The sequence below is a fragment of the Marmota flaviventris genome, chromosome 17, assembly GCF_047511675.1.
Source record: "Marmota flaviventris isolate mMarFla1 chromosome 17, mMarFla1.hap1, whole genome shotgun sequence".
NCBI classification, from domain to species: Eukaryota; Metazoa; Chordata; class Mammalia; order Rodentia; family Sciuridae; genus Marmota; species Marmota flaviventris.
The window spans coordinates 34047904-34075705 of record NC_092514.1 but is presented as its reverse complement, the minus strand read 5'-3'; the positions used below and the strand labels follow the sequence as shown (position 1 = coordinate 34075705).

The following is a 27802-nucleotide window of genomic DNA, read 5'->3' as shown; positions in this document are numbered from 1 at the left end:
GCCGCCGCTCGCACATGCCCGAGCCTCAGCCCTGCGAGCAGGCAGCGCCGGCCGCCCGCCCCGCGGCCCCGGGCCCGCACTCCGGTGCCGTCCCTCCTCCCCAGCTGGGCGCCGCGGCCCCGGCATGAGGAGCGGGCGATGATCCCTGCCAACGCCTCCACCAGGAAGGGGCCCGAGGGCAAGTACCCGCTGCACTACCTTGTGTGGCACAACCGCCACCGTGAGCTGGAGAAAGAGGTCCGCGCGGGCCAGGTAGGAGCGCCGTCGGGGCGTCGCGGGGACCCCACGGCCCGACACGCCCGTCCGACGTGGGGAGGGGGCGCGGCGCCAGCTGTCCCGCCTCCCCGGCGAGTTTGCAGCGCTTCTTTGTTTGCAGCCGCGGCTTTTGTGCTTGTTGTCCAGGAGAGGGTGATGGTAGCGGCCCCCGCCTGCTCCCCTCCTGCTGGGACAGGCGGCCCACACGAGTTACGGGCCCTCCCAGATTGGGGTAGGGGACACTGTACCCCTTCTTCGTCGGGGCAGTGAGGGCTGCGGGGAGGGACTGACGGCTCTGTGTTCCATGTGGTGAAAGAGCCATCCAGGTTCGCGTGAGCCGCGACACCTCCGCGTGAGTGGGTGGAGGGGGGAAACGCCTGTGTGGGGTGGGGGCCACAGGTCAGGGAATAGGTTGTGTGACACTCCGGGCATCCCAGCCCCACCCAGGGCCCTCTTCTTTCCTGTGTGCTTTCTCTGTTCGCTCAGACAGGGCAGAGCCTTCGACCTTAGCCAAGGCTCAGGAATGGGAGTGGAGAAGGACCCTCCTGGGAGGCCTCCAAGGACCTTGTCCAGGTGCTGAAAGGCGCTCTCCTGCCCTCTGGTGCAGGGGCTTGTTTTTTAAGCTAGGGGACAGTGGCCTCAGGAAGAACTTGAAGTTCTGCCCAGAGAATAGACTCCTTGGTTCTTACTGTCAGTGAGGACCAATGGATCAGCCAGCTTGGAGGTGTGCAGTGGCTTCCAAGAAGACAGGTGAAAGGGTGGGGTCTCCTGGTTATTTTGAGGGTGTACCGGGAATTGAGCTAGGGGCACATAACCACTGAGCCACATCCCCAGACCTTTTAAAAAATATTTTATTTAAAGACAGGGTCTAAGTTGCTTAGGGCCTTGCTAAGTTGCAGAGGCTGGCTTTGAACTTGAGATCCTCCTGCTCTAGCTTCCTGAGCCACTGGCACCGGCCCTGGCTTCCCGGCCATACTTTAGGTCAAAGGTAGGAATAGGTCACAGTCTGTAATTCTTTCTTTAGCACTTAGGCCACAGGTAGGGACTTATGTTACAGAAGATCTACCTTAAGGTGGGAAGCAGTGACCAGAGCTGGGTACAGCTTGCCCTGGGTGTCTCAGGTTAAGACCTCTAGACTTGGTTGGGTCTGAGACTCTGGGGTGGTTGGCTGGGAGTAGTTAGTTTAGGAGTTGCCCACAGTGCAGGTCTATCTTCTGAAGGCCACTTCTTGAGCCATGGAAGTTCAGTATGAGGAGCTGTCCAATTCCCAAGGAAAGAGTTGAAGATTGGACATCAGACTGAGCCAGGGGAGGTTCAGACTCTCCTGGAAGTTCCTCCCTGAACCCCCAGGCATCCAGCTGTGCATGGTAGTCCCAATCAATAGTAGGGTGACCTGGGTTTGAAAACTTCTGGGCTAGGCCAAGTGTTTACTTCCATCTTCCTTCATTTATTTATCTTGGTGGGGATTGAACCCAGGGGTACTTAACCACTGAGCCACATCCCCAAACCCTTTATTTTAAGACAGAGTCTTACTAAGTTATTTAGGTTCTCACCAAGTCTCTGGCTTTGAACTTGGAATTCTCCTGCCTCAGTCTTCCAAGCCGCTGGGATTACAGGCACCGGGCTACTTCCTTTCTACCTCTGTTTACACTAGAAGTCTCCAAGTTGTCCCTCAGCCTGGGTGCTTTACTTATTTTGTGGTTTTCAGCCATAAGAGGCCTGGTAGAGTACCCTGGGCAAATAATGATGTGCCTGCCTTCAAGGAGCCTGGGTTCTGGGGAGGCATGTGTGGACAGGCGATTACAGTTCAAGGTGCAAGATGCTCAAACACAGACTCTCTAGTCCGCTGGCTCTTCTTTGCTTTTCTCCTGAGGGCAAAAGAAGCCCCCCCCCCCCCCGGAAGTTGTAACTGGAGGGATTTAAACGTGATCTGAGAGGAATTTTCTGGAGGTCCAAGGATTATTAGGCTGCAGGCTAGAGACTGAATCTCTAGAATTTCTCAATACTACTTCCTTGCCCCAGGGACAAGGAAGAATTCCTGTAGACTGGAGAGAGGCTGAATGCCCTGGAAGAAAGGACTTTTTCACTGTTGACAGTTCTGAAGTCAGCAGCCATCTTGCTAGAGAGGCTGGGCGGGGAGCACAAGGCTTGGGGCTGCTGAGTGTATCTACTTCCACTCTCTCAGGCTGTCATAGAAAACTGGTACCAGGTTCACCCCCATCCCCTCCCAGATGAGTTAACATCTCCTTGAAACAGACATCACCTGCCCTGCCCTCAATCCAGGCCAGGGAAATATGGGGCATAGTTGAGATTAACCCTTGTTCAACAGTAGAGAAGCCAGAGGGGCATCAGTCAGCCTGGGTGGGAGAGCTCCTGGCTACACTGCAATTCTAAGACTGGCCCAGAGTGATGCTTGTATGCAAATGTGCACTGTCTTGTCTTCAGGGCAACAGGCTCTATTTTCTGCAGGGGACAGACCTGGAAGTGAGCCACCTAACACCATGATGAAAATCATGTAGACTCTTGGCATCCCAGCTGGGGGGTCCCTGACCTCTGGTCCCCCTGGGGCCAGCCAACACAGGAAACAGCCAGGCTTCCCTAAAGCACTTGGTTGCTGGGTTTCCCTGATCTTCACTTGGCACAGCTGCCTCTGTCTCACTCCAAGAAAGCCCTGCAGAGGCCCTCCTATGGGCAAGCTTGGCAATGCTGGCTGGCTGAGGAGGGGAGAGCATGGCAGCCTTCAGAGTAGGTTCATGGGCTTTGCTCAGCCCCCTGGTAGCTCTTCTGGGAGTGGTAGGCAGGTAAGAGATGCTGGGGTAAAGGGAAAGGGCCTAGTTGGCACCCTACAGTAGTTGCTGGGTACCCTGCCAGGTTAGGAGGGGTAGCTGGTTGTAGTCAGAGAATGTGCCAGTTCCCCCTTGCCTGACACAGCCCTGAGGTTGGCACAGCCAGCTGGGCACAGCCCTGGTTCTGGAGTCACGAGTCCGCGGTGTTCCCTGGGGGTGAGGGAGTAGGGGTTAGACTGCACATTTCCCTGTGGGAGGCGACGTGCAGGGAAGGCCTGGAGAGCAGGATTCTTCTCCTGGCAACAGGGACAGATTGTGGCCCCAGTGAAACATTTTCTTCTTCCTGGGGCTGCCTCTGCCACAGTCCTTCCTGCTTTCCCTGTTAATCCTTCTCACCTAGGGGCAGGCTAGGTGAGGTTGTGGTGGAGATGGGGGGCGGTGGCACCAGGATGCTCAGATGCTGCCTTACTAAAAGTACTAGTTGTTTCCAGGACCTTAGGGAGCACCTACAACCCCTCTTTGCCCTAAAGTGGGCAATCCTGGGTGTGGGGTATCACCACAGCTGGTGAGCTATGATGTTTAGGAGAGGGAGCCACAAACCCCAGAAACCAAAAATCAATGTGTTCTGGGATGAGGGGAGCAGCTGCCCAGGGAGGGAAGAGCTGGAGAGTCAGCACTGTCCCCAGCTGCCCAGAGCCTCCTACACAACCTGAGCATGCTCCCTTCGCATGCTGTCCTTTGAGAGAGCTCAGACATGCCTGTCCCTAACCGTGTGTCTGGTGGTAGAGCTTAGAAGCAATAGCCAGATCAAACTCCAGCTGTCTTCCCTCGGGCTGGGAAGGGGACAGAGGCTGGGCAGGCAAGGCTTCACACACACTCTGGGCCCGTTTTCTCCAGCAACCAGGCTTAGTCTATACATTTGGTTTGTGCTTTTAAGGTTTCACTTGACAAAAGGATTTTGCCAATGCTAAAAGAGTTTGAAAAATATCCTGCTAGAGCATGTGGGTGTGAGAGGTGTTTAGTACAGATATTCTGGCAATGAACATGCGTGTTGTATTATACATGAGTAGATGCCTGCAGAGCCAGAGGGCAACTGCGCACTCATGTGCTTGTACATTTAGGGGTACACAGGTACCACGTGTGGAAACAGAAGTATGTAGGAGTATGTGTGTGTGCGCATGTGTGCTCCTTCCTGAGTGGAGGCAGGGAGGCTTGTAAGTTTCTGTATGGTACCTATGCACACTAGTGTGTGTGTGCGCATGTGTGCTCCTTCCTGAGTGGAGGCAGGGAGGCTTTCTTCCCAGAGAGCCACAGCCCCAAGCTCCAAAGATACCAGCTTTGACTCCAACTGAGGTCTGCCAGGGAGAGGAGTTTCTATTTTCTTGGTGGGGAGGGCTGGGTGTTGGGTTTCATGGGAACCCTTTTCATTCCAGAAATTAAACTGCTGTAGGCCTTTGCTGAGGAGATTAATAAATTCTCCCACTTGGGCTGCAGGCCCTGCTCTGGGCAGGTGGGGGAGCTGCTTTGGAGCCTGGCTGGGTGTACGGGGTCCACATTGACTCTGTAATCAATGATGCCCGGGAGAAGGCTGCTGGAAACACCCCTGAAAAGTAGGGACATGCTGAGACCAACCTGGCAGGCTACGCCAACCTCTCCCTATGACCTGGAGCTGAGGCACCTGACAGGGAGGATATGCAGCATCTGGGGCCCTGGGGCTGGGCAGGGTGCCCTGCCAGCTCCTTGGGGCCTTGTTAGCAGCATCAGTAGCATCTGGGGCAGGGAAGGTCCTTGTGGCTCAGTTCTAGTACCATGGGGATGCCACCTTCTGATTTCCTCAGCCAGATAAGGGTTTGTGGATCCTCCACCAATCTCATCTGAGGGCTCCAGACCCCACCAAGGTTGGGACTTGGGGTGTGGGGGGGTCCAGCTCACTCCAGGACAGGCAAAGAGCTCACTTCTCTGTGAGGAGCTGTTACAGAGGAGCTGCAGGGGGCTTCTCACATCTCCAAGCCCTAGCTCAGAAGTTGAGACACCTATTTTTCAATTTCCCAGTGTTTTTCAAAGTGAAGAAATGCCAACACAGGTTGCAAAAAAATGATATAATTTAAATTATTTAAAATGTCTTATTTTTGACAAAGGAGTCTTACTATTATTATTAAACACCAGTTTCATATTCATATTCTAAAATATTTAGCTGTTGCTAGAAGGCTTCTAATGAGAAGCAGCCTTCCTTACTCCATAGCTCCCCATCTCCCAATCTCATTCCCCAGAGGCAACTACTTTGAACTCTGGGTTCTTCTGTTATTTGTCTCCATATTTATAAGCAATGTATGTGCACAACTCTCTCTTGATTTATCACCTTTACACTTTATTACCTTCCATTGCTTGTGCCCCTCCAGTATAGTCAACTATGAATATAACACATTTATTAAACACCAGTTTCACCAGATATGGTATTGCATGCCTGTAATCCCAGCGGCTTGGGAGGCTGAGGCAGGAGGATCACAAGTTCCAAGCCAGCCTCTGCAATTTAGCAAATCCCTAAGCAACTTAGAGAGACCCTGTCTCAAAATAAAAAATAAAAAGGGCTGGGGATGTGGCTCAGTGGTTAAGCTCCCCTGGGTTCGATCCCTGGTACAAAAACATAAACGCCAGTTGCTTGTCGGGTGCTGTCTCGGGGCTGGGAAGCTAACAGTGAACAAAACAGAAAGCACCTCTGCCTTCCATTCTAGGTGAGGGAGACAATGAAAAAGTAAATAAGCATGGGATGTTGGCAGAAAACTAGAGCAGAATAAGGGACAGTCGATAGATAAGTAGCAACTGTCATCTCAGATAGATTTTCAGGGCAAACTAATCTAAGGAGGTGACATTTGGGCAGCAACCTGGAGTGAGGGAGAGAGCTTTGTGATTCTCTAGGTGGCTCATTCTGTTTGTGTTGCTGCAGCAGAATACCTGATGAGCTGGGGCTATAACTCAAGGACTTCATTGCCCAGCATGCATTAGGCCCTGTGTTCCATCCCCAGCACCAACAAAACAAAACAACTCTCCCACATAGTTGAGAGCTAGTATATTACAAGGAAAAGAGGTTTATTTGGCTCATGATGCTGGTGGCTGAAAATTTCCAACAGCATGGTGCCAGCATCTGCTCCAGGCCCCCAGCTGTGTCACAGTGTCATGGGTGAGCATGCATGCACAGAAGGAACACGTGGGAGAAAGTAGAAACAAGGGAGCCAAGAAGGCGAGAAAGGTGTCGGGCCCAGTTGCCCAGGCCTAGAATCCCAGCCAATGTAATCCTAGCTAATCTGAAGACTGAGGAAGAAGCATGGCAAGTTCAATGGCAGAATCTTCAATTTAGCCAGATTGTGTCTCAAAATAAAAAAAATAAAGAGGGCTGGGCGTGTAGATCAGTGGTAGATCTACATCCGGGTTCAATCCCCAGAACTAAAATTTTAAAAAGGCAGAAAGCTAAACTCACTTTCTAAACAACCCATTCTTGTGGGAACTAATTCAGCCCCTCCAGATCTGATCTGTCCTTATGAGAGGGTATTAAAACTTCCCCAGGATGGAGTCCCCATGACCAGATAACTGCCCACTAGGCCCCTTAAAGATCCACCACTGAACATTGGCCACACTGGGACCAAGCTTCAAGCTTCCAGCTGTGAACCCTGGGGAGACAGCACTAAGGTGTGCAGGAGGCTGTTCCAGGGAAGGCTGGGGGCAGGAGTGGAGTGGCAGCAGGAGAGCAAGTGGGTTTCAAGAGAAATCCAGGGCTGTTGGGTTCTGTGCTAAACACAATGGGAAGCCACTGGAAGGATTTGAGCTGAAGTGCCTCAGGACCCGAGTGACATTTCCCTTTGGCTGCCATGGGGATGTAGAGACAAGGATGGGCAAAGAGACCGATAAGGGGGCTACGAGGCTGCCCCAGGAGAGCCGTGGTGGCTGCTAGCATCACGGTAGCTTGACAATGATGAAACTGAGAGGTCTCTAGATGGGTTTGAAAGTAGAGCCCGCCCACAGGTTCTGCTGATGGATTCGATGTGGAAGGTGAAGGAGACAGAAGACATGAAGACAGTTGCCACGGTGTTCTGGAGGAGCTGAGGATGTAGTTGGTGTCAGAACGTGTGCTTAGTGTTCTTTAAGCTGAAGGTGATAGAGTTGAGGTACTGTTTACCATGTTGGAGGGGCACACGCAGCTGTCCAGAAATGAAAAAGGCTAGGGAAGGTGAAGAAAGGCACTTCCGGAGTGAAGGCAGCGAGGGAAAGAGCAGAAGTTGTGGGAGGCCTGGATGTTTCATTTCATTTCATTTTTGTGAATTCAAGGATCTTATTTTTCTGAGGTGTAAATTACTGTTTTCCAGCTGGGCATGGTGGCACATGCTATCCCAGGGACTAGGGAGGCTGAAGCAGGAGGAGCCAAAGTTCGAGGTCCGCCTGAGCAACACAGTGATACTCTGTCTCAAAAGAAAAAATAAATAAAAAGAGCTGAGGACATAGCTCAAGTGGTAGACCACCCCTGGGTTCATGTCCCAGTTCCACACACACAAAAATAAATAACAGTTTTCCTCCACAATAGTTTCTTTCACTTTCAGCATTGACAGTGTTCCCTCTTGGTTTTCAGCATCTATTTGTGTGTGTGGTTGATTTCATGATGGAGGCTTTCCTCCAGTGTCAGTTGCCTTTGGCTGCTGGGGCATATTTAAAAACAAGGGTGTGCAGTTTACTGATGCATGGGTGCTACTGTAAGGTGATTGGGTGGCAAGCTGACTCACTCATTGTGGGACCAGCCACCTCTTCAGAGATCCTTAGGGAGTTTAGTTTCTCCAAAGAAGAATTTTCCAGTTTCCCCACTCTTGGAATTGGCAGGGTTGGGGGTGGCTGCAGCCAGTAGCTCATAGGATCCAAGGCAAGGAAGGAAGGGGTTGGGGTGTCACTGTCACTGGTTTTCAGCTAGCTGCATGACCGCATCCTCTGCTGTAGCCAGTGTCCCTGAAGCCAGTATATCTCACATTTAGTTTCTATAGAGAATAAACCCCTTGGATTTTGTGGTGAGTAGGGGGTACCTTGCAGCTTCATGAGGTTGGAGAGGGGGCCAAGAGCTTCTAACCAGTTTTAACCAGTCTCCTGTATTCAGCTCTGAGCCTCACCCCTACTACTGGCAGGTTTGATAACTCTCAGGGGTGTGTGTGTGGGGGAGGCCTAGTTTGCTATTCCCAGGGCTCCCCTCTGTGACTGCCTGGGATTTGGCTTCCTCTGCTCCCCTAAGTCAGTTGTGACGCCTCAGCCTCATTCCATGTTCTAAAGATGTGCTGAAATTGTTCATCCCCTGACATCTCTTCTCTTTATTCTTGTGGAGTTTTAAATATTTTACTGACATTATTATACTTACAAATTTAACATTCTTGGCACTTTTCATTCCTTTGTATAGATCCAAGTTTCCATCTGGAATCATTTTCTTTCTACCTGAAGAACTCCCTTTAACATTTCCTGCACATCTGGTGATAAATTCTTTTCTTTTTTCTTTTAGTACCAGAGATTAAACCCAGGAGTGCTTAACCACTGAGCCCCAGTTCCAGCCTTTTATTTATATACTTGAGACAGGGTCTCACAGCTCAGGGCCTCGCCAAGTTGCTGAGGCTGGCTTTGAACTTGTGATCCTCCTGCCTCAGCCTCTCAAGCTGCTGGGATTACAGGCATGCATTACTGCACCTGGCTTGGCAATAAATTCTCTTAGCTTTTGTTTGTCTGCAAAAGTCTTTATTTCTTCTGTACTTTTGAAGAATATTTTCACTGGATATGGAATTCTGGGATGACTTGTTGCTCCCTGCCCAGCATTTTAAAGATTTCATTGGGGGCTGGGGATGTGGCTCAAGCGGTAGCGCGCTTGCCTGGCATGCGTGCGGCCCAGGTTCGATCCTCAGCACCACATACAAACAAAGATGTTGTGTCCACCGAAAACTAAAAAATAAATATTAAAATTAAAAAATATATATTAAAAAAAAAAAGATTTCATTGCATCATCTTCTGGTTTGCAGTTTCTGGTGGGGAAATATGTATTATTTCCTATATTTGTTCTTTTTTTGGCGGGTAGGTACTGGGGATTGAACTCAGGGACACTTGACCACTGAGCCACATCCCCAGCCCTATTGTTTTTTAATGTGTGTGTATATATATATATATACACACACACACATATACATATATATATATATATATATATAAAAACATATGTATATATGTTAATTTTTTTAGTTGTAGTTGGACACAATACCTTTATTTTATTTATTTATTTGTATGTGGTGATGAGGATCAAATCCAGCTCCTTGTATATGCTAGGCAAGTGATCTACTGCTGAGCCACAACCCCAGCTCCTCACCCAGCTCTATTTTTTTAAAAAAAATATTTTTTAGTTTTTATAGTTGGACACAATACCTTTATTTTAATTTATGTATTTGTATGTGATACTGAGGATCAAACCCAGCGCCTTGAAGATGCTAGGCGAGTGCTCTACCTCTGAGCCCCAACCCCAGCGCCTATCCCTATTTTGTATTTTATTTAGAGAAAGGATCTCACTGAGTTGCTTAGGGCTCACTTTTTTGCTGAGGCTGGCTTTGAACTAGAGATCATCCTGCCTTATCCTCCTGAGCCACTGGGATTACAGGCACATGCCACCACACCTGGCTCTATATTTGTTCTTCTATACAGAAAGGATTTCATTTCTTTGAATTTCTTTTTGTCACTAGTTTTTTGCATTTGATTGTGATGTATTTTTCTTTGTGTTTATCTTGCTTGGGGTTCATTGAGATTCATGGCTCTGCACATTTGTTATTTGTCTCCACAACAGATTACCAGGAATTGGGTGGGATAAAACAACAAAATTTTATTCTCTCACAATTCTGGAGGTCAGAGTCCAAATCAAGGTGTTGGCAAGGCAGCCCTCCCTCCAGAGTCTCTAGGGCTGACTGCTTCTTTGTCTCATTAACCTTCTGGTGGCTCCAGGTGTTCCTTGGCGTGTCCCTGCCTGACTCTGGTCTTTGCCTCTGACTGCACATAGCATTCTCTTCTCTGTCTTCAATTTATCACTGAATTTTGGAACCACCAGGACAATCCAGGGTGAACTCATCTTGAAATCCTTAATATAATTACATCTGCAAAGACCCTTTTCTCAAATAAGGTCACATTCAAGGGTCTTGAGGGTCAGGATATGATGTGGACATATCTTTGTAGGGGGCACTATCATTCAACCCCGATAATAGCTTTATCTGGAAAAAATTAGGCCACTGTTTCTTTAAATTATACTCTTATCCTGTCCCTTGGGACCCAATCACACATTCGAATTCTTTTTTTTTTTTTTTTTTTTTTAATTTAGAGACAGTTCTCACTGAGCTGCTTAGGGCCTCCCTAAATTGCTGAGGCTGTATTTGAATTTGTGATCCTCCTGCCTCAGCCTCCCAAGCTGCTGGGATTACAGGTGTGTACCACCACACCTAGCTCACACATTAGAATTCTCGATAGTGTCTCATAGATGACTGAGCCTTTTCAATGTTTTTTCACTTTTTTTTTTTTTTTAAGTCCAACTGTGCTTCAGTTTGGATGGTTCTATTGCTGTTTTCAAATTCACTGATTTTTTTTTTAAATCTTAAATGCCTAATCCGCTATTAATTAAAGCCAGGGACGTTTTCATTTCAGATACTATATTTGTTCTCTCTAGATGGATTATTGAGTTCATTTTGCTATCTCCTATTTCTCTCCTCATGAACATCTTGTTCAAATTTTTCCTTAAATTCTTGAGCATATTAAGTCATTATCTTTATCATTTCTATTGAATGATTTTTCTCCTGATTATGGGTCATGTTTTCCTACTTTTTGGCATAGCTAATTATTTTTAACTTGATGTGATAAATATCATGATGTTAAGCATCTGGATTTTGTTGTCTTCTCTTAAAGAGTGTTAGGCTTTGCTCTGTAGACCATGTAAATTATTTGCAAATGAGTTTTGATCTTTTGAGGCTGTTTCATTTATTTATTTATTTATTTTTGGGACATTGTGGATTTAACCCAGGAACACTTTACCTCTAAGCCACATCCCCAGGCTTTTCTATATTTGTTTTGTAATTGTTTTTTTTTTAATTTTTTTTTTATTTAGAGCATTATATTTATACATGCTACCTGGGTTCCTTTTGAAATAATTATACATTCAAGAATTTGATTTCAATCCCCACCCCCCTTTTCTTTCTCCTGTATTCTACTTATCTTCCTTTCACACCTTTATTTTTTTTATTGGCATTTTTTATAGATATATAAAGGAGATATTCCCTTTAGCTCACTTATATATGTATATAACATAATTCTGTTAGATTTATTCTCTATTTCTTTCCCTATCCCTTCCTTCTTGTCTTTTATTTCTCTCTCTCCACTGATCTTCTCTATATCATTATGATGTCTATTTTTTATTTTGAGACAAGGTCTCACTTAAGTTGCCGAGGCTGACCTCAAACTTTCCATCCTCCTGCCTCAGCTTCCTGAGTCATTGGCATTATAGCCGTGTCTCCTGTGCTTGGCTGAGACTGTTTTAATCTGTTATGGGCATCTCGTGAGCCTTTTCTCTAGGTATAGTTTAGCCCTACTACTAAGGCATAATACATCTACCCCAGAAGTGTTCATTTTCTATTGAAAATGCTGGGTGTTCAACAAAGAATCTCAACTCTAGCAGGTTGGAGCTTGAATGTCTCTCTGCCGGTGGTGAGGTCTGAGAACTCAGTCCATTGCTTTTTTTTTTTTTTGCACAAACTCATTTTAGTTTTACTGGACACATGTGAACTTTAGTATTCAGCAAAGAGTCAAAAGGACTCCTGTACAAAGGAGGATTTTTTGTTTTCTCAAGGTCCATTCCTTTTCACAACTCTGCCTTGAAGCTTCTAGCTACCTCGGCCTCCCTGAACTCCTGTCTCCTTAACTCAGTGAGACCACCAAGCTCTGCTGGGGATTCCCCTCTCTGAACTGTAGTCTGGATTGTTCCTCTAGGCAGAAATCCAAGGAAATCACAGGGCTCACTTAGTTTCTCTTATCTCAGGGATTCTAGTCCTAGACTACCTGTTGCCTGTCTGGAAAACAATAATTTCATAAACACACTTCTTCCCCCACCCTGCCCCAGAATTGAACCCAGGACTTTGTGCATGCTAGACAAGTGCTCTACCACTGAGTTACATCCCCAGCCTTTTTTGAGACAGGGTCTTACTAAGTCACCCTGGCTGGTACTGAACCTGTGATCCTCCTGCTTTCAGCCTACTGAATAGCTGGGATTATAGACAAGCTCCTCTGTGCCCCCACATTATTTATCATGATTGGAATAGAAACTTTTACTGGCATTTTAATCAGGTTTTGGGAAGGAAAGGGGTTACATGCATATGATCAGTTCACTGTATTTAACTACAAGTCCTAGGTTCCTAAGATATATTTAAATCTATGTTTAACAAACATATGCTTTTCTCATACAACAAAAATCTCATGCAGTGTAACCATGCTGTTCACAAAATAATATGATTTATGCAAAATGTTAATACATCGTGTCCCACAGGCACAGAACATGGCTTTGAAATTGTACTATGAATATGTTTTTATGACTCAGTGTATTACTGTACTTGTTTATAAACTTCCACTCAGTAATATTAGTAATGTAAACTGAAGGTGTGGTCTGGGACCCCTAGGATGGGTCCAGCCTTAGGAGCCCTCATGGCCAAAGCCATTCTGGACCACCCTTCATTGTCTGGCTTACTCTTTGCAGACAGCTCACACACAGCTTAGAGGAGGAAACCCAGCCAGGGGCCAAGGTGCAGAGGAAGGGAGGAAGGCCCTCCCTCTCCCTTTCCTTGAGTTAATTTCAGTCCTATCTCCTAAGTCCCCCTCCATTCACCTGGTACCAGCTCATCATATCAGTCTTTCCCATGGCCTTGTGAGGTGGCCAAAGTGGCAGAGCCAGAGGGTCACTCCTGCTTAGTAGCTGCTGGGCTCAGGTTAGCTGCTTTAGAAGTGACCAGGGCTACACTTCAACATCTTCTCCAGGTGGACATTGAGCAGCTGGATCCCCGTGGTCGGACTCCCCTGCACCTGGCCACTACACTGGGGCACCTGGAGTGTGCCCGTGTGCTCCTGGCGCACGGCGCAGACGTGGGCAGGGAGAATCGCAGCGGCTGGACAGGTGGGTACCCCTGCTCACCCCACTGCACGGCCAGGGTCTCCCCAGCATCAGGTACTCACCTCAGGTTGGCTAACAGGTCCTGCTCTGTGACACTGCCTCTCCTTCCAGTGCTTCAGGAGGCTGTAAGTACCCGGGACCTGGAGCTGGTGCAGCTGGTGCTGCGGTACCGGGACTACCAGCGGGTGGTAAAGAGGTTGGCGGGCATCCCTGTGCTCCTGGAGAAGCTGCGCAAAGTAAGGCCTAGCCTCCCGGCTCCCGACCAGAGCCCTTGTGCCCTGTTTCTAGTGCCAGCTTATCCACTCTCTTTTTCATCCTCTAGGCCCAGGACTTCTACGTGGAGATGAAATGGGAGTTCACTAGCTGGGGTAAGAGGGGCTGAGCGGGGCCCTCTCTGACTTTGGGGCTTTTGCACTTGCTGTCTGCGTGCCTGGAGCGTTGTCCCAGGGCTTTTCATGGGACTCCTTCTGGTCCTTCAGCTCTCAGCTCAATGCTGCCTCCTCAGCTAGGTCTTTCCAGACTGCTTCACATAGGCTTGCTTCCACTACTGTTTCTTTCATTCTGTACTGATTTGCTCATTTGTTTATTACCTGTCATCCCTTGCTAGAAGGTAAGCTCCAAGAGGGCAGGAGTCCTATCTTATTCAATGTTGTATCGCCAGTGACTGGAATAATGCCTGGCATGTAGTAGGTATTCAATAAATATTTGTTGAAAGAATGAATGAGAGGTTGAGCGAATGAATTAACACACAGTAGATACTAGAGACTTAGTGGTGACTGAGACATGCCTGTCCCCAGCCTTAGGTTGCTCACATATGAAGAAGTGTGGTCTACATTTGTTGTGGTGGCTGGGGGTGGGGATTGGAGGAAGGGCTGCCCTCCCACCAGTTCCCTCACCCTTTCCTGGCCATAGCAATGACCCCTAACTCCTGTGCCCTGAGCTGGCCCAGGCTGCATGGGTCAGACAAATTGAAGCTACCTCTGACCTCCACTTCCACCCAGTGCCCCTGGTGTCCAAGATCTGCCCTAGTGATACCTACAAAGTGTGGAAGAGCGGGCAGAACTTGAGGGTAGACACCACGCTCCTGGGCTTTGACCACATGACATGGCAGCGAGGGAACCGCAGCTTCGTCTTCAGGGGCCAAGGTCAGGCAGGCAGGAGGTGGGGAAGGGTGGAGAGGACGGGAGACAGCCCCATGCCACCCTGACCCCTCTGTGCTATTCCATGCCTGGCAGACACGAGTGCTGTGGTCATGGAGATTGATCATGACCGCCGGGTGGTGTACACAGAGACTCTGGCACTGGCTGGGCAGGACAGAGAGCTGCTGCTGGCTGCCGCCCAGCCCACAGAGGAGCAGGTGCTGAGCCGGCTCACCGCACCTGTGGTCACTACGCAGCTTGACACCAAGAACATCTCCTTTGAGAGGTGAGTGGGCATGGCCTTGGCCACCCTAGAGCCAGACTGGTGCAGTGCTCACTTCACCTGGACCACTTTACTTCCCCAGGAATAAGACCGGCATCCTGGGCTGGCGCAGTGAGAAGACAGAGATGGTTAACGGGTATGAAGCCAAGGTAAGGCTGTAGCAGACTCCGCAGGGGTTTTCCTCAGCATGCTTCCCCAGCCTTGGAGGTTGCAGAGGCAATGCTGCAAGGAAGAAGTGACACTAGACTAACAGTCGTCTGATTTATTGGCATTTACTGAGCCACTTTGAGGCACTGGTCTGACATTTTATATGGCTGTATGGATACACACACACATGCACAAGTGCACACACATATACACGCATTTAATCCTGATCACAACCCTTTCAGGCAGGTATTGTTATTATCCCCATCTTACAAATGTTTCCTGAGCCCTTTCCATAGTATCCCATTTAATTTTTGCAATTCCATGAAGTAGGAATTATTAGCCATTTTATAATGAGGAAATGGAGGCTTAGAGTAGTTCAGTGACCATGTACAGTCATTGTATAACTAACAAATTGCAAAGCTGTAAGTTATAACTGCCTTTTATTGTCTCTCTAACTAGAATGTGACCTTCATGGGGGCAGGAATTGTATCTGTCTTGATCACCACTGTATCCCTGATGCCCACTTTCATGACTGACATATAATAGCTCCTCAAAAAATGTTTATTGAATGAATAAGCGAATGAACAGTATCATATATTTGTTTAGAATTTCCTTGGGTGGTGGTTCTAGAACTGCCTCTGAGCCCTTTCCTTTCTTTCCTCAGGTATATGGGGCATCCAATGTAGAGCTCATCACTCGGACTCGGACAGAGCACCTTTCAGAACAGCACAAGGGCAAGGTCAAAGGTAATAGGGCCATGGCAGATGGGGGGAGGTGCTGTGGCACTAGAGGAATCAGTTCCCACTTCAGCACCTCCACTGGTATTTCCTCTGGCAGTCCAGCAAGAACCAGGCCGTTTTACTCAGGCAAATATATTTCAGTTTCAGTCCCAAGCCCTAATGATTGGTACAGCTGCCTAGGTACTGTTAGGAAGATTCTAAGGGCTCATTTGGGCTCAGTGAAAGACATCCTATAATTGATTACTAATATCTGCGCTGCATTTCAGAGGGAAGGGAAATGTTGCACATGCACAATTTATATATTTATATAGGTAAAAAGTCAGGGGCTCTGCCATGATTCTGTGTGCCCATTGGTATCACATCTGATTCTTTGAGCATCAGCTAATCTGTTGCAGGTAGAAACACATAATACTTGCCACATAGGAGAACAAAATCATTAATGAAATCATTAATATGGAAGTACCTGAAGAGAAACACATGTACATACACCAAAACTGCTTAACAAAGGGAGGTATATTACTGTCCCAGTATCACCAACATGGAGAGTGGCACTTTGGGAAGTTTCTCCTGGGCCCTATGCCTACTCTTATTATAGCTATGCTCTTGGCCTCTGCCCATGGAGTCCTCAACCACCTTTAGATAAAGGTACCTAAGTATGGGTGAGCAGTTCTCCCATCCCAGGAACCAGCCTTTTTCCTAGGTCTTCGATATTATCACTTCTAATGAGATGTCCACATGTGTGCAGGGCTACAGTGTCCCCTGAGATACCGCATTTCTTGTAGGCTGTAAGACACCTCTGCAGTCCTTCCTGGGAATTGCTGAGCAGCATGGGGGTCCCCAAAATGGGGTGAGTGTGTGCCAGGGGTGTCACTGTGTGGAGGGGTGAGGATGTGGTTCAGGAGGAGGCTTGGGAGGTGTCCTGCCTATCATTGCCTATGTGGACCTTCCTTCCATAATGCCCAAGCCTATGTCAGTTCCACATTGGCAGCAGGGAGACCTGGGGTCCTTATGGTACCAACTGGCTGGTCTGGAATCAGGGACTGAGAAGGGCTCATGGCTCTTCCTCATGTGGAACAGACCCTGATCACTCAAACTCTGAGCCAAGCCAACCCTACTGCCATCACTGCAGAAGAATACTTCAACCCCAACTTTGAGCTTGGCAACCGGGACATGGGCCGGCCCATGGAACTGACTACCAAGACACAGAAGTGAGGACCCCGCTCCTGCTGGGGAGGGGTGGGCAGGGCTAGGGCTCCAGGAGGTGCTGGGAGGCCATGGCTTCCTGAAGCATCCCTCACCCCTTGGGATCTGGGGGGGCAGGTTCAAGGCCAAGCTGTGGCTGTGTGAGGAGCATCCCCTGTCCCTGTGTGAGCAGGTGGCCCCCATCATTGACCTCATGGCTGTTAGCAATGCACTTTTCGCCAAGCTGCGGGACTTCATCACCCTACGCCTGCCTCCTGGTTTCCCAGTGAAGATTGGTGAGACCCCGTGCCATTTCCCCTTAGCCCTTTTGGAGGGGTGTGATGAGTTTAGATGAGGTTAGAGGAGCTGGCCTGAGGTGTGAGGGTTTAGGTGGTGGCACCTGATGATTTCCTTATCCTCAGAAATCCCGATCTTCCACATTCTCAATGCCCGCATCACCTTTGGGAACCTCAATGGCTGTGATGAGCCTGTGCCATCGGTGCGAGGCAGCCCTAGCAGCGAGACCCCTTCCCCAGGCAGCGACTCCTCCAGTGTCAGCAGCTCCAGTTCCACAAGTGAGCCCTGCCCCTACCCTGGGTCTTCCCTTCTGACCTTGGCTTGCTTTCCTTCCCACTACACTGAGTTGTGCTGGAAGGGCCCAGACCCATGTTTGACTCCAAGCTCCATGCCCCCAGCCTCCTGCCGCGGCTGTGAGATCTCCCCAGCATTATTCGAGGCCCCAAGAGGCTATAGCGTGCTGGGTGGCCAGCGGGAGGCAGCAACCCGCGATGATGATGATGACCTGCTCCAGTTTGCAATCCAGCAGAGCCTGCTTGAGGCGGGTAGTGAGTATGACCAGGTGCGTCCTGCTGCCTTGCCAGGCCATGCGTGTGCAGGGTTGCCCAGCTAAGAGGCTTTCCCCTCCAGGTCACCATCTGGGAGGCACTAACCAACAGCAAGCCAGGCACCCACCCCATGTCCTATGAGGGTCGCCGTCAGGACAGGTCAGTACCAGCTAGATCAAAGAGGGCTTGGAGACACCTGTCCTCTCCCCACCCCCCAACACCGACGCAAAGGGTACACCATTACCCCTGATACTGGGCCCAGAGAACCAAGGTCCCCTCAGCAGGGCCCCTACCTGATAATTAAGATGGCGTCTACTACCACCCTTTCCCCGCATTTGGCGGGTGGGCAGTGCTCCGGTGGCAGGTGAAATCCAGGTCTCTGGGCATTCAGAACCTCACCATACAGGATGTCGGGCTAGGATCTGCCATCACTGGATGGAGCCAGGGCAGCCCATAGCCACATGTCCTAGGGTCTCCTGCCCGGTTTATGGGCAGGTACGCCAGAAGCGCTGGAGAAATCCTTCCGGTCCCCAGGAGCGCCCCGCCCACGCCTCAGCGCCAGCCCACGCCCCCAGCGCCGGTGCCCAGCCCTCGGCCCAGTCCTGGCCGGGGTTCCAGCGGCCACGTGTTCCGGAGTTACGACGAGCAGCTGCGGCTGGCAATGGAACTGTCAGCGCAGGAGCAGGAGGAGAGGCGGAGGCGTGCGCGCCAGGAGGAGGAGGAGCTGGAGCGCATCCTGAGGCTCTCGCTGACTGAGCAGTAGCGCCCCTTGCTGGGCCCCTTGCCCACCCCACACGCTCCCCGATCTGGGAGAGAAAATGCCCAGGCCCCCCTTGCCTAACTGAGGCTGGAGTCTGAAGTCTGGAGCCACCTCCCGGGGGCGGGGGGGTGAAGCAGTGCACCAGGAACTAGACACGGAGGGGCTTGACATGGGTGCAGGGTAGCTTTCCAGCCAGGGAGGCAACGGGCACGGCCAGGTCCCCCTGCTTTGCTATATCCTGGCTCCTAATCCGTTCTTCTGGGCTCCAATCTGTTCAAGGGTGGAGCTAAGCGGTCCTGAAGGGGAGATGAATCCTTAGAGGAGCAGTGTCCCTCCCTGTCCCTTGCTCCTGGCGGGTCCTCCTTTCTGCTCACTGACTCCTCTTTGGGTCACTGCCCCTGAAGCCTTTGCATCTCTGCTCTTCACCCTTGGGAGGCAGCGGAGCTCTCTGCGTGCTGTGTCGCTGCTTTGTCCCAGACACAAACCAGCACGTCAAGAGCCTAGCCCCTCCCCCACCCCGGCATTTCAGCGTCAAGTGCACTTAGCGGGGTGTCCGGCTCCCCCAGCCCCCCACACCCGTCCAGGGTCTCAGGGTGGTCCCAGCTTCGCCTTGGGTAGCATGAAGTTGAAGTCCCTATCCCCAAGGCACGTTTTTTTGTGATCAGGGAGTGTGTCCATGGTGGCCCCTTAGCCTGGGTGAGGCCGGACTCCCTCATGGTGCCTTGGAGAGCAGTAGGGGCTGGGGAGGGCACATTGGGCTGGGGGCAAGCACTAGACCCGACACAAAACTGGATATAAAGGGGTCGCCCAGGGCCCTAGCACCACCACCCACCCCTTCCCACCAGCTGCTGCTAGCCCTCTGTGGTTGTGCATCCCTATTGCCCCAATTCAGGGGCTGACTGTAAAACCCTTCATCCAATGGTGCTAACCCCCGGCTCTCCCCTGCCCCTCCTCACCCACCCAGAGAAGCACAGACCCCATCAGGGGAAGGGACCCACAGTACACCCTTGTCTCTGGTCTCTCTTGGACTGACCTTCCCTGACTCAGCCAGTGAGATTCAGAAGGACAGAAGAATAGAGCAACAAAGAGAAACTTTCTCCCACTCCCTTCCCTGATGCCAGGGGCACCAGACTGATTCTGAGGCACAAATAAAAGAGGCTTCAAACTGGAGGCTTTTCCTACCTGACTTTACTGGGGAGGAGTACCCACAGTGGGTAGGGGTTCAGGTACTGCCAAACCTGTCTTGAGGAAGGCTCTGGGTAAGAGGTTGCCTGGTGACTCCTGAGCCCAGGGTTGCATTTGTTAGGTTCCCCAGGAGCCTGGGGAATCACATTCGCAGAGGCTGGGCATCTCCTCACCCCCACCGAAGCAGGAGGCCCAAACTTGCACTCGGTAAAAGATTTCATTATGTCTCCAAAGGGCTGGGAGCAGTGCGTGTGTGTGGGTATGGGTGTGTGTGTGTGTGTTTTGAACCTGTTTCCTCATGTTAGTTATGAGATTTCTTCCAGAGGGGCCTGTCTTGAGGAAGCTCGCCTCGCCCCTGGTGGTGGAAATAGAATCTCCGCCATTGACAATGTTGCCAGTGGGTAGGTCTCTGTGGGGGAACGGGTTTGTGTCTGTGTCTGTATGCAGAACTAGAGTGCTGTCCGTCTGGTGGGGTGGTAGAATCAAGTGAGCCGATTAGGAGAAGGGCCAGTGTGGGGAGACCACCCATTTGAGATCAAGCCCAAGCCCCCTAATATCCCCAAGCATCGCGCTAAGCACTTCCCTTGCCTTGAGCGAGGGACAGAGGGGGGACACCACCTCACCATGCAGCACCATTGCTGAGGCCCCCTTTACCCTGAGCCTCCCTAGACCAGCTCCTGCTGAGTCCTGGACCAAGCATACAGCCCTGCCCCTGCAAGACACTCCTTTGGTTCAGGTCTCCCGTGAGGGACGGGGCTTCCTTCCCAGTTGAATCCCTGGTCCCAGCTTAGGGAGGTGGGGTCCGGAGTCCCACACCTAAAGCATTGGCAAGGCCAGTCCATTCACCCCGCCCCATCCAGTCGGTTGAGCGCAGAGCTCCGCCCAGCAAGCGGGTCTAGTCCGTTCCGTCCACCAGCTCGCATAGCATGTTCTCCAAAGCCGTGATTCGCTGTTCCTGGGCCTGCACCCGCTCGCGAAGAGCCTTGATCTCCTCCAGCAGCGTCTCCAGGGTGTGTTGCTGATGAGGCGCAGAGGACAGAAGCCTTTATCGGAGAAGGGTGGTAGGGGGTGTGCAGACTGGGACAACGCGGAGCTAGGCCTAATCTTACCGACAGGGATGCGTCGCTGGCGGATTGGCTGCGTCGGGGGCCGGTGGGCGGGCGCACGTCCAGGATATTGCGCTTGGTGACTCGGAGCTCTCGGTGCTTGGGAGGCACGTAGCCGTCCCTCAGCGAAATGAGCACGGGTTCGGCATCCTGGCCAGAAAGCCATTCATCCGCTTCTAGGGCCGGCTCTGGGCCCGGTGTATCCGGGTACAGATCGTCCTGGAACAGGTCTGACTGCGGGGGGTGGGTGGACAGGTCCCGTATGAGTCTATGCACCCGGCCTGCTGCGCTCCCTTAACACCTCGGGGAACCCTGCCCGACCTATTTTCCCGTTCCTCACCTTGCGGGGCACAGTCATGATGATGGGTTCACATTTTCTTTCATGCAATTTGTAAAACCTGTAAGGGAAATGTGTTCAACACCCTTGCAGACTCCCACCCCCTTAACTTCTCTTATCTGGGAACAAGGGGTTGGAGGTCAATACTTGTGAACGCCTACCATGCCCATTGCACTTTACACACATTATCAATTCTGGGGTAAAACACCTCTGATGGCGTGTTCGTAATCTTTTTTTCAGATGAGGAAATAAATTCAGAAAATGACAGGCCAGTGAGTGCTGGGATGTCACCCAGCTGAAAAAGACCTGTTTGATCCTACCGCCCACCTTCTCTTTTCCAAAACACTGCACTATTAGGGAAGCCCCGGTTTTTTAAGATCTGACACGAGTAGGGGGACAGAGGGGCCAAGACTGCTGACCTAGCGATCTCGCACTTGCTGACATCCAGCCCCCGTTTGGGCATGAAACCCATGCCCCGCTGCGGCTCTTTGCTGCTGAACGTGTTCAGGTAGTGCACGAAAGGTGGTTCATCAGTAATTTCAAAGTACCGAATGCTGCTGTCTCCCTGCAAAACCAGTCGGTTCAGGGTCAGGCCTCATATCTCCAGCCTGCCCTCTAAATTCTCCCCGCCCGGCTGCGAGCACCTTGCCACACAGGTAGACAATGCTGGAGTCTGGATCGTAGAACGGCAGTAGGACTCCGTTGCTGGTGTCCATCTCCTGCAGTGCCACTGGCTCTTCGAAGTTGTTCTGCCCGAGCACAGGAGGAGTGACTAGCCCTGCCCATTGTTCCGTGCTACTTCGGAACCCCCTTGGGGCTTCCTGTCCACCCGATTCCATGCGTTCCCAAGGCAGAGAGCTTATAGGTGCCTTCCCTGGACACATCACTCGCCCTCCCAGGCACATTTACCCTCAGCGCCAACACATGCAGTCACCGCAAACCACCCCCAGGGACTCGGCATCACCAGGTGGGGGCACCAGCACGAGCTCCTTCAGGCGACGCAGCAAAACTGGGCAGAGGGGTGGGTGTGGGGATGGCAGGCGCTGCAGAGGTGGCAGCAGCCTCCAGCCCTGCCAAGTTGGGCATGCCCTGCGGGTCGGGGGCGCCTGGCCCCTCTCCCGTGATGCCAGTCCCTGGGGCACACACCCCAAGCCTCCAGCTGCGTTACCGGGTCCCACAGGCCCAGCTCTCGCTGGCTCATGCGGGTGAATCCCGTAGTGAAGATATGACCCTGGCGCGTGAAGACAGCCCGCATGGGCCTCATCCCCTCGTGGGCTGCAAACCTCTCCTGGGGGAGGGGGAGAAGGGAGGGACATCACCCAGCTGCTTGCCCTGGAGAGCATGGAGGGCCGAGCAACCAGCTTGCTTGACTTGGGTGTGGGGCTTGAAGGCGGGGGAGAGACAAAAAGGGTCCTAAGAACTCAGCTTCCCGGGGCCAAAGGCTGGCTCCTGGCATGGAGAACGTCTGGGCCCGGAGAGAGCAGGTGGCGCGCGGCTCTCAGCAGATCCTGAGCCCGCAAGCTCCCTCAAAGCTTGATCCCTAGAGCAGGCGATGTCTGCTGGCTCCCGGGGTCGCAGCGAGAATTTTCCTAAATGGGAGCTCCCTGCTCCGTTCGGGCCTCTTGGGTGTGGGCCACCGCCTGGAGAGCACTCCTGGCTGACCCAATAGAAGAGCGAGCGAGCGAGCGAGCGAGCGCGCCCGGCGCGGCCTGGCCTACCGGGTCCCAGAGCGCGAGTTGCCGCTCACTCATCCTGCTGAAGCCGGTGCTGAGCAGCTTTCCGTCAGCGATGAAGACGGCCCGCAGTGGGCGGGCGCCCTCGTGAGGTCGGGCTCGCTCCTGCTTGTGGGGTTAGTGGGTTAGAGCGCCCGCCCACTCACTGTCCCCGCCGCGTTAGACTAGCGTGCTTTACCCAGACCTGCACGCGCCCCATGCACCCCACACTCCAGATTATATTGAGGATGGGCGAAGACCGCTGACCTCCCAGGGCACCCAGCTGCGACAAGCAACGCGCGAGGGTTGCCCCCATTCCCCGCCCAGCAGGTCAACAAAGGCGGCAAGGGGCCAGTCCTCCATTCAATGGGCAGGCCCCAGACCCTGGAAGATGGTGGAGAGAGGGTCCTCGGCAGAGAGGAGAGGGTCCCGGAGCTCAGGTTTCATGCAGGTTCTGGTGGGAGGATGGAGTTTCCAGCTTCTCCCCTCAATCTCAAAGCAAGGAGCCCTTCTCTGAGCTTCTGAGATGCAGGGGAGGGGAGGGAACAGGAACCAGGGCAGAGAATTGCAGGCTGGGGGCTTTCTTAGGAAGGGAGCTCTGGTTGCAGGGGCGGGGGAATGGGTGTGGAGGTGGGGGTGGGGACGACTAGTCTTTAGGCTAGTGGGGTAGGGATGGGGCAGGTGAAAGCTGGGACTAGCAGCTCTGATGATTGTGGGTATAGGGTGCTAACAGCTGGTCACTGGGATAGGCTGCTAGAGAGTGGCCAGGCCAGGCACTCACCGCCACCACTTGGCCCTTTCGGGGATCAATGATGCGCAGGGTCTTGTCTTTGCAGGTGGTGGCTAACAGGCTACCATTGCTATTCCAGCACACACTGTGTATGACATCTGGGTGCACTTCGTCCAGGCTCAGCAGCACCTCCCCAGTGCCCACATTCCAGATGATGATCACATTGTCACCACCTGTCCAGAGTAGACAGGCATGGTCACCTGGTACCTGCCTTTGTCCCCCTGACTCTCATCTACAGTAAGAACCCTCCTTAGGCCCTCAGACCTGCACTGAGCAGGACGTTCCTGGCTGTAGGGTGCCAGGAGAGAATGCCCACACGCTTGGAGTGACCCTCAAGTGTGATGATAGGTTCTGTAATGTTGCGCACAGGGGTATAGTCTGGAATCTGCCACACCTGGGTAGGAGAAAAAAATAAAGGTAGCCAACTCTGATCCTTCTCTCCTCCCTGCCTCCACTTAACTGGCTCTCTTTAGCGGGAAGGGTCAAATACAGGGCAAGATGTGGTGGTGTCTGTCTGGGGCAGAAGCATCTGGAAACCAGGAGGGGGCACTGTCAGCTCTCCAGAGACTTCATTCACTCTAGCAGAGAGACTTCAGAGCATTGCCCCCTGCTCTTTGGGCCCCAAGTTGTTCATGGCTATAATTAGTCTTGAGCAGTGCATCCTGGGAGGGAGTGGGCAGGTAGCTAAAAATAGCCTGGGAGCTGGGCAGGGATCTGGGACTCTGCACCTCCTTATCACCTTCCCTAGCACAGGTGAAGCAGCTCTCCCTATTCCCCTGCCCAACTGCCCAGCCGCATCCATCTGGCTCCTACCATGATGGTGGTGTCATCTGAGGCACTGGCGATGACGTTGTCATTGTGTGGGCACCAGTCTATATCCAACACAGGAGCAGTGTGTCCAGTGACCAGGGGGTAGTTCTTATCCACTCTTCCTGTCTGGAGTGGTTAGAGAAAGGAGATGTGGGGGCCACTCACCTGTGTTTTTTTGTTAATTTTTTTTTTTTTTTGGTGTGTGTGGTACTGGGGATCAAACCCAGGACCTTACACATTCCAGGCAATCGCTCTACCATTGGGCTACATCCCCACCCAGCCTGTCCTGTGTATTTTTTTGGAGTAGAGAATCTGTTTACATCTCAATTTTCATCATCTGCTTTCTCTTTGTAGACTGCTCTCTGTATCTCCACCCTGTCCAGTCTACTTCCTGGAATGCTGAAGGCAGGTAGAGTTGAAATTATTTAATATTAGGGAATCTAACACTGAGGTAAGATGTCTTAACCAAGGACCCATAGCAAGGTACTGGTAGAGCCCAGCATTCTCAGTCCAGTGCTGTTCAAAGGATATCTAGTTGGAAGAGACTATTCTTGAGCTTGTTCCCCAATTGGAATATCTGTGGGAAGCCCTGGGTAGAAGAGGTTAAGGTGAGGTAGTATTTAGTGCAGTGCCCCAAGCCAGCCTTGGCAGATCTCTTCCTGTCACTGGCTTTACCTTGGGACCACAAGAAGTAGACAATCCTGATGCTTACTATTCCCAAACTGGGGCTGGGGGCCCACCTGTTTTGGGTCTTCATAGACTACTTGTAGCAGCTCTGAGACCTCTGCTGGGGCCAGCATTGGCCCAGACTGGGCAGTAGGGGAGAGAGGTGGCTATGTGGCACTGAAATGGCAGTGAGACTGGGGGAGGAGGCAGCTCTAGCTGAAATTTGATCCCTGGGGATGGTGTCTCTGGATGGTGTCTGCATTGTCAGGGGTGAGTCACCAGCTATTGTCAGGCCCCACCCTGCCACTTAAGGGGCCTCCCCAACAAGGTATAGGGGCCAGAACCCAGGTCAAGGTCATGTGTTGGGGTGCCCATTCTGGGGCTAGAGATGGTGAAGGGTCAGCAAAGGTCAGTCATTACCTAGCTCCCTTCCCTAGGAAAGGGTGGGCTCTGACCTTATGTTTTATGTCCCCCTATGCTTTGCTGTCATTCTACCTCAGTGCAAGAACCATAGTGGTGGGGTAGGTACCCAGGGACTATTTGGACAGAGCCTGACCCTGTCCTCAGTGTGCTACTCTGAGATTTAATCAGTCACCCTGAACTAGGGACTAGGGTCTCCAGTCCAAAATATGGGGGAGTGGCATGACATTAGGAGACCCAAGGACAAAATCTGGCCATGCCTTGGCTCCAGTGCATCCCAGTCATTTCTATCGCCAGACTCCCTGTCCTGGTTCCTGCTGGAACAGGATGCTGCATGCAGAGGTGAATGGGCTAAGGAGCGGATGTAGGTCCCTGTGACACTGTTGCTCAGAGTGGGTGAGGGAGTCTCCCCACTGGTTCCTGAAGGCTTACAGAAGAGCAAGCAGTCAGTCCACACAAACTGTCCTCCTGACTAAGGAATGGAACTAAGGTGAGAACGCAGGCTGCTGTCAGGAATCCCCAGGGGCCCCAACTAGTATCGTCCCACTTGCTTCCTTCCCCTCATCCCTCACCTTGGCCAGAGGCAGGACAATAAAGGCACCTCCGCCTCCAGCCTCCACGATAATGGCCAAGAATTTGGGGTTGACAGCACAGAAGGAGCTGTCCCATGTAACCTTGGACACACGGATGTCCTCGTAGGCCTGGTCAGCCTTTGCTGCCTGCCCAAACACATGGCGGAACTTGCTCTGCCGAACCACACGCCGGCTCATGGCTGGGGCCGAGATGGAGGATCTCAGTGCCCAGAGTGCTTTTGGTCCTTAGTCCTGTGAGCTGTGGAAGGGAGGAGGAGTGGAGAGAACAGTAAGTGAGAAGGGGTAGTTGGCCAGGAGTTGGCTTCTGGAAGCAACTTTCTTCAAAGTGATCAAAGTATAGGACGGTTCTTTGCCACCTGTCAAGTGCTATTTAATCTAAAGAGCTAGGATTTGGGACCTGACTAGAGACCCAAGCCAGATACTCTTTGTAAGGGAGAATGGTGTTGTGAAGAGCCAGGTGATCCTCCTTGAATGAACATCTCTTCACGGAAGTCACTGTATCTCCTAGAGGCATCCTGTCTGGAATCACAGAGCTTGGCCATTGGATTTTTTGTTTTGTTACCTGGGATCCAACTCAGGGACACATGACCACTCAATTACATCCCCAGTCTTTGTATTTTTTATTTTGAGACAAGGCCTCATTAAGTTGCTGAGACTGACCTCAAACTTGTCATATTCCTGCCTCAGCCTCCTGAGTCATTAGGATTACAAGGTGAACCCCTGCGCCTGGTGGCCACTGGATTTTGTGTCAAGGCTAGTATGGGACTAGGATTGCAGGCTCCCCGACCCCACCCCAGATCCAAGCTTGCATCTCAGGAAAATGGGGTTTTGCTTTATTCTTAAATTTGCCAAGAAGTTCCTCCTATCAGCCAACTTGAGTCCTTCCTGCTACCATTTTTTCATCAGTTTCCTCTCATGCTATTGAGAGGGTGGGCATAGTGTAAGGTGGACCTCTCCCCCTTCCATTCCTGTCTGCACTTGCTTCTTCAAGAGGCCGGAAACATGTCTTCTGGCTTTTGCCCACCACACTTTGGTCCAGTTTCTTTTTGGGGTTCTCTGTCCTATCTTGGGCCTTCCTCCTAGTAAACTCGCATCGGGGTGGGGTCCCTAGGTGGCAGGACCAGATTTGTAGGGGTGGGGAGAGTGATGAGCCAGTGCCTATGCTATGCTACTCTTCCTGAAGGGCACACCAAGCTCTCCCGAAGGGGCATTGACTCCTGCCCTTTCACAGCCCGGAGCATCCCTGTGCCCTTCAAAACACTTCTGCGGCCCAGGCCTATGGCCCGGCCTCCCCGCACCCTCCTCCTGCCTCCGGCCCCAGCACTGCGTTCTTGTGAAAGGTGTCTGCGCGCGAGCCTCGGTCCGGCCAAATATAGACACCAAGTCCGCCCAGCCTGGGACCGAATTTGGCGGCTGGGGGAAGGGGCGCAGACCTTTGTCTCTCCAGAGATCCCGCCCGCTCCGCCGGCTGCGGTTGCCGGTGGTGGGGGTGTACCTGGTCCCGAGCCGGGCTGCGGGGTGCCCACGCTGCGACTCCTCCGCCAAACGGGCCGTGGTTCGCCGGGGGCTGAGGAAGGCGTCAGGGCGCCGGAACTGCCTCTCTGGGTGTCTGGGGCCCGGGTGTCAGGCTGCGCGCTGCAGTCCCAGCTGCCGCTGCCATCAACCTGAGTGGGCGGGGCCTTGGGCGGGGGCGGGGCCAGGGCCCAAACTGCCCCGCCCTCTTTAGCGGCGGGAAAGGGGAGCGCCTCCGACTTCCAGCCGAGGGTCTGTGGGCCTCGGAAGAACGTCGAAAGTAAGTGTTCGTGGGTGTGCGGGTTGCGCGAGCTCCTACCCTACCCTCCGCGCTTCCCAGGT

At 51.9% G+C, this 27802-nt stretch overlaps 2 protein-coding genes across 10 annotated transcripts; one reads left to right on the top strand and one right to left on the bottom strand.

Moving 5' to 3' along the window:
- Ankrd13b (ankyrin repeat domain 13B) lies at positions 1-19499 on the top strand. 7 transcript variants are annotated; one of them, XM_071603880.1, is made up of 15 exons: positions 1-252; positions 13101-13236; positions 13345-13358; positions 13556-13601; positions 14235-14378; positions 14469-14658; positions 14738-14804; positions 15467-15548; positions 16325-16389; positions 16620-16750; positions 16863-17020; positions 17147-17299; positions 17420-17583; positions 17652-17728; positions 18065-19499. In XM_071603880.1, the coding sequence occupies exons 1-15, from the start codon at positions 139-141 to the stop codon at positions 18330-18332; spliced, it is 1809 nt and encodes a 602-aa protein (XP_071459981.1). In that variant the 5' UTR covers positions 1-138; the 3' UTR covers positions 18333-19499. The 7 variants fall into 7 exon arrangements, with proteins under 7 accessions (XP_071459981.1, XP_027780253.1, XP_071459980.1 ...); XM_027924452.2 differs by having other exon boundaries at positions 13345-13469; positions 18104-19499; XM_071603879.1 differs by having other exon boundaries at positions 13345-13469; positions 18074-19499.
- Positions 19499-27802, bottom strand: Coro6 (coronin 6). 3 transcript variants are annotated; one of them, XM_027924454.3, is made up of 11 exons: positions 27444-27802; positions 25928-26186; positions 24273-24395; positions 23724-23853; positions 23451-23632; positions 22126-22245; positions 21602-21706; positions 21377-21522; positions 20961-21018; positions 20624-20854; positions 19499-20532 (listed from the first exon to the last, which is right to left on the bottom strand). In XM_027924454.3, exons 2-11 carry the CDS (start codon positions 26123-26125, stop codon positions 20410-20412), a joined length of 1416 nt encoding a protein of 471 aa, XP_027780255.1. In that variant the 5' UTR covers positions 26126-26186; positions 27444-27802; the 3' UTR covers positions 19499-20409. The 3 variants fall into 3 exon arrangements, with proteins under 3 accessions (XP_027780255.1, XP_071459985.1, XP_071459986.1); XM_071603884.1 differs by lacking the exons at positions 23451-23632; positions 23724-23853; positions 24273-24395; positions 25928-26186; positions 27444-27802 and having other exon boundaries at positions 21602-21966; positions 22104-22543; XM_071603885.1 differs by lacking the exons at positions 23451-23632; positions 23724-23853; positions 24273-24395; positions 25928-26186; positions 27444-27802 and having other exon boundaries at positions 21602-21966; positions 22126-22543.

Coding starts and splice junctions, on each gene's coding strand:
- Coro6 (XM_027924454.3), bottom strand. CDS start 26,125: ATGAGCCGGCGTGTGGTTCGGCAGAGCAAGTTCCGCCATGTGTTTGGG. Junction 21,707..22,125: donor AGCTGGGCCTGTGGGACCCG/GTAACGCAGCTG, acceptor GTGCTCGGGCAG/AACAACTTCGAAGAGCCAGT. Junction 20,533..20,623: donor CCAGCGACGCATCCCTGTCG/GTAAGATTAGGC, acceptor GCGCCTCATCAG/CAACACACCCTGGAGACGCT.
- Ankrd13b (XM_027924451.2), top strand. CDS start 139: ATGATCCCTGCCAACGCCTCCACCAGGAAGGGGCCCGAGGGCAAGTAC. Junction 13,237..13,344: donor GAATCGCAGCGGCTGGACAG/GTGGGTACCCCT, acceptor CTCTCCTTCCAG/TGCTTCAGGAGGCTGTAAGT. Junction 14,805..15,466: donor TTAACGGGTATGAAGCCAAG/GTAAGGCTGTAG, acceptor TTCTTTCCTCAG/GTATATGGGGCATCCAATGT.